The 2974-nt window shown below is 52.7% G+C and overlaps 1 protein-coding gene across 1 annotated transcript in view; it reads right to left on the bottom strand.

The window, feature by feature from the left end:
• Window positions 1-2968, bottom strand: part of PREX1 (phosphatidylinositol-3,4,5-trisphosphate dependent Rac exchange factor 1) — a 184618-nt gene extending 181650 nt beyond the window's left edge. The window contains exon 1 of the mRNA XM_023534087.1: window positions 2736-2968. Within this exon, the coding sequence (XP_023389855.1) occupies window positions 2736-2945 (210 nt within the window). The 5' untranslated portion in view covers window positions 2946-2968. The remainder of the gene's footprint in view (window positions 1-2735) is intronic.
• Window positions 2969-2974: the final 6 nt, after the last annotated feature.

The following is a 2974-nucleotide window of genomic DNA, read 5'->3' as shown; positions in this document are numbered from 1 at the left end:
TATATATATATATATCTCACTTATCCTCTTAAAAACTCTCTAAGATAATATCTATTATCATCCTCCATTTTACAAATGAGGAAAGTGAGGCTCAAAAAGGTTAAGCCACTTGCCTTAGGTCACAGAGTTCAAGGACATGATCCCAAGCAGTCTGGCTCCAGAGCCCAGCCTTGTACTTAATTCATAAAGCTCCATTTTGTCACCTTCATGAGACTGTCCTCTCCTTGAGTGCAGGAACTTAGACCTGATTTTTCTGCATCTTCCACAATGCTCAGTCTACACAAAGACTTCATTTCTACCGGTAATGGAACCTTAAAACCAGGGACACACGGAGGCTGGGGCAGCCCTTGCAGGCCTGCCTCTGCCACATGGACTTAAGAGCAGGGAGGGATTATTAAGCATTCTTCCATTCTCCCAAGCCAGGAGGCACAGGGGAAAATCCCTTAGCAAGTATAAAGGCTGAGAGGAGAGACTGGGAAGACAGAAGAGAATCACAACCTGCAGTCTGCCAACCTCACTGCGTGGAAAGCCTTGGTAATTAGCAGTTCCTGAAGCTCTGAGCCCTGGGTTTTCAAAATGAAAAGGCCTTGGCTTGTTCAGGGGCCATTTCTGATGGAGCAAAACAGGAGAGGCCTTCTGCGACTCACAAACAAGGTATGGCTGGTCATGTTACACAATCAGTCTTGTTTCTGGCACCAGCTTGGGGACAGCCAAAAGGACAGGCAGAAGGGAAGCCTGGATTCCCCTCCCCCTAGTTTTACAGGTGGAGAAACTGAGGCCAGGACAGGTGCCATGACTGGTCCATGATGTCAAAGTTGGAACCAGCTCATCACAGAGCTGACAAGTCAATCCAAAAAAAACAAACAAACAAACAAACAAACTCAGCAAATTAAAAGTGCCAAGGAGATAATGTAGAAGTAGAGAAATTTTTTTCCCTTATTTCTTTAATAATAAGAATGGTTGATTCTAATCAATTTCCATTATTCCAGCTTCCTCAGTCTCTACGCATGGACAATTAAAAACCACAGTTAACCCAAACGCATTCTGTATCTGGTCTGAAATGCACCCACACCATCTAGGGCAAGGGCTTTCTTTCCCATTAGTATAAAAATTGGTTTGTCTTTCCTCTTTCTCTTTCAGACTGAGGAGCAGGGAGTGGCTCAGAAAGAGAAGTAAGGAGTTCCCTAGAATTTGACATTGTTCAGAGATGTCAGGGCTGTCTACATCTTTAATTCAGGAACTGCCAGCTTCAAACTGAGCAGATTCTTTTTTTTTTTTTTTTTTAACTGTGAGAGAGGGCGAGATGGGGAAAAAAAAAAAATGCTAACCCTGCCTTATTCTTACAGGCCTTTCTAAAAAGGTCCTTTAGCCAAATGGTTTTCAATGCCTGTACAACACCCCCCATCCTCCAACACACACACAACCTCTTTTCACAAGATAAGGGCTCTTTTCTCCGAGTTAGAACTCGGACCTCGCACAGCCTCAGCTAACCCCTCAAGTTACTGGGGGACCCCAGAAGATGCCAGAGTCTCCTTCTCTCCGTACCCCCAACCCCCAGAGTGGAAGCTCTGGCTCTGAGGTCTCTAAAGGAACCACCACCGCCCCCACCAGCCCTTCCTGAACTAGGATTAAAAGACTTCCTAGAGCAGAGAAGGGAGTAAATGAGGTCCCAGCAGGAGGCACGGAGATTAAAGGCTTCGAGTCTCCTAACTTCCAGCGAGGCTGGGCCCGACCCACCCCCTCCTCCCCAGCCACTTTTCTCACTTCCTAGGAGAGTAGGGAAGCGGCCCCTTCCTCCCTCTAACAGAAAAGAAGAAGCAGCAGAAGGAGGAGGAGGAGGAGGAGAAGATACGCAGCATAGGATAGGGGTTTAGAGCACCAGCTGGGCCTGCCCTAATTCAAAAGCCACTGTCCCCAGTTAACTACCTGTGTGATTCTGGGCAAGTTACTCAACCTCTCTGGAACTAAACTCTCCCATCTAAAAACTGGGGGAAATACTCGTCCCTACTTCATGAGCCACTCGTGGAAGTTAAACCTTCTAATGACACATGTAGGCGCCTGCCACACAGTAAACGCTCAGTTATTTTACAGTCTGTCGCTGTGGTTTTGCAACTTGGAGGTGGGGGAGCGGGGACTGGACTGCCGAGTCGTGCGTTCGAGCTCCACGCTCCCCAAGCTCCAGCAAAAGTGCGTGCGTGGGGACCAGGGTCCTGCTCCGGAGTTTTGTCGATCTCCGTCCCTCCTCTGGACTTTGAGTTTTGTCCTCCTCGGCGCGGAGGGACACTGGGCTTCTAGCATTTCCAGGGTCCGCCCTGGCTACAGAGTTGGTGATGTACTGGGCGGCGAAGGAAACCCGCGAGAAAAGAACGCAGGAGCTAAAGCTCCCGGCGCCTGGGTCCCAGAGCCCCTGCCTCGCGGATGTAACTAATTTAAAAACTATTCGAAAGGCCCCGGGGAGGGGGGAAGAAAAAGACAAAAGGGCAGCGCGCCGGGTGGTGGCGGGGTACCAAGTGCGGGAGTCCCCAGGTCAGGGCTGGACTGCGGGCCCGCCAGGGAGGCGACAGCCCAGCACTAGAGAAGCCCGGGTCGCCTCACTTCTCCGCGCGCCCCACGAGGCGCCCTTGAGGCGACTTCTCGAGACCCCCGGGGGCCTCGGCCACAGGTTGTGGGGACCGACCGCCCCGCTCTGAGGCCCCGGCGCTCCGCTGTCCCCGGGCTCCCTGGGACACACTCACCGACTGCAAAAAGCGCAAGGTGCCCACGTAGTCCCTCTCGGTGCCCAGAATCTCGTTGAGGACGCAGAGGCGAAGGCGCAGCTGGCGCTCCGAATCCCGAGCGGCCGCGCACGGGCCGGAGCTGGGTGCAGCGGCGCTGGGGGCCCGGGGGTCCGGATGGGCACCTTCCCCAGCCCCGTCTCTGGGATCGCTGCCGCCGGGCACCTCCATTCTAGTGCGGCCGCGCGGCGCCGGCTCCG

The sequence above is a fragment of the Pteropus vampyrus genome, unplaced genomic scaffold (genome assembly GCF_000151845.1).
Source record: "Pteropus vampyrus isolate Shadow unplaced genomic scaffold, Pvam_2.0 Scaffold117, whole genome shotgun sequence".
NCBI classification, from domain to species: Eukaryota; Metazoa; Chordata; class Mammalia; order Chiroptera; family Pteropodidae; genus Pteropus; species Pteropus vampyrus.
Note: the sequence above shows the minus strand (reverse complement) of the source record. Positions and strands in the feature narration are given on the sequence as shown.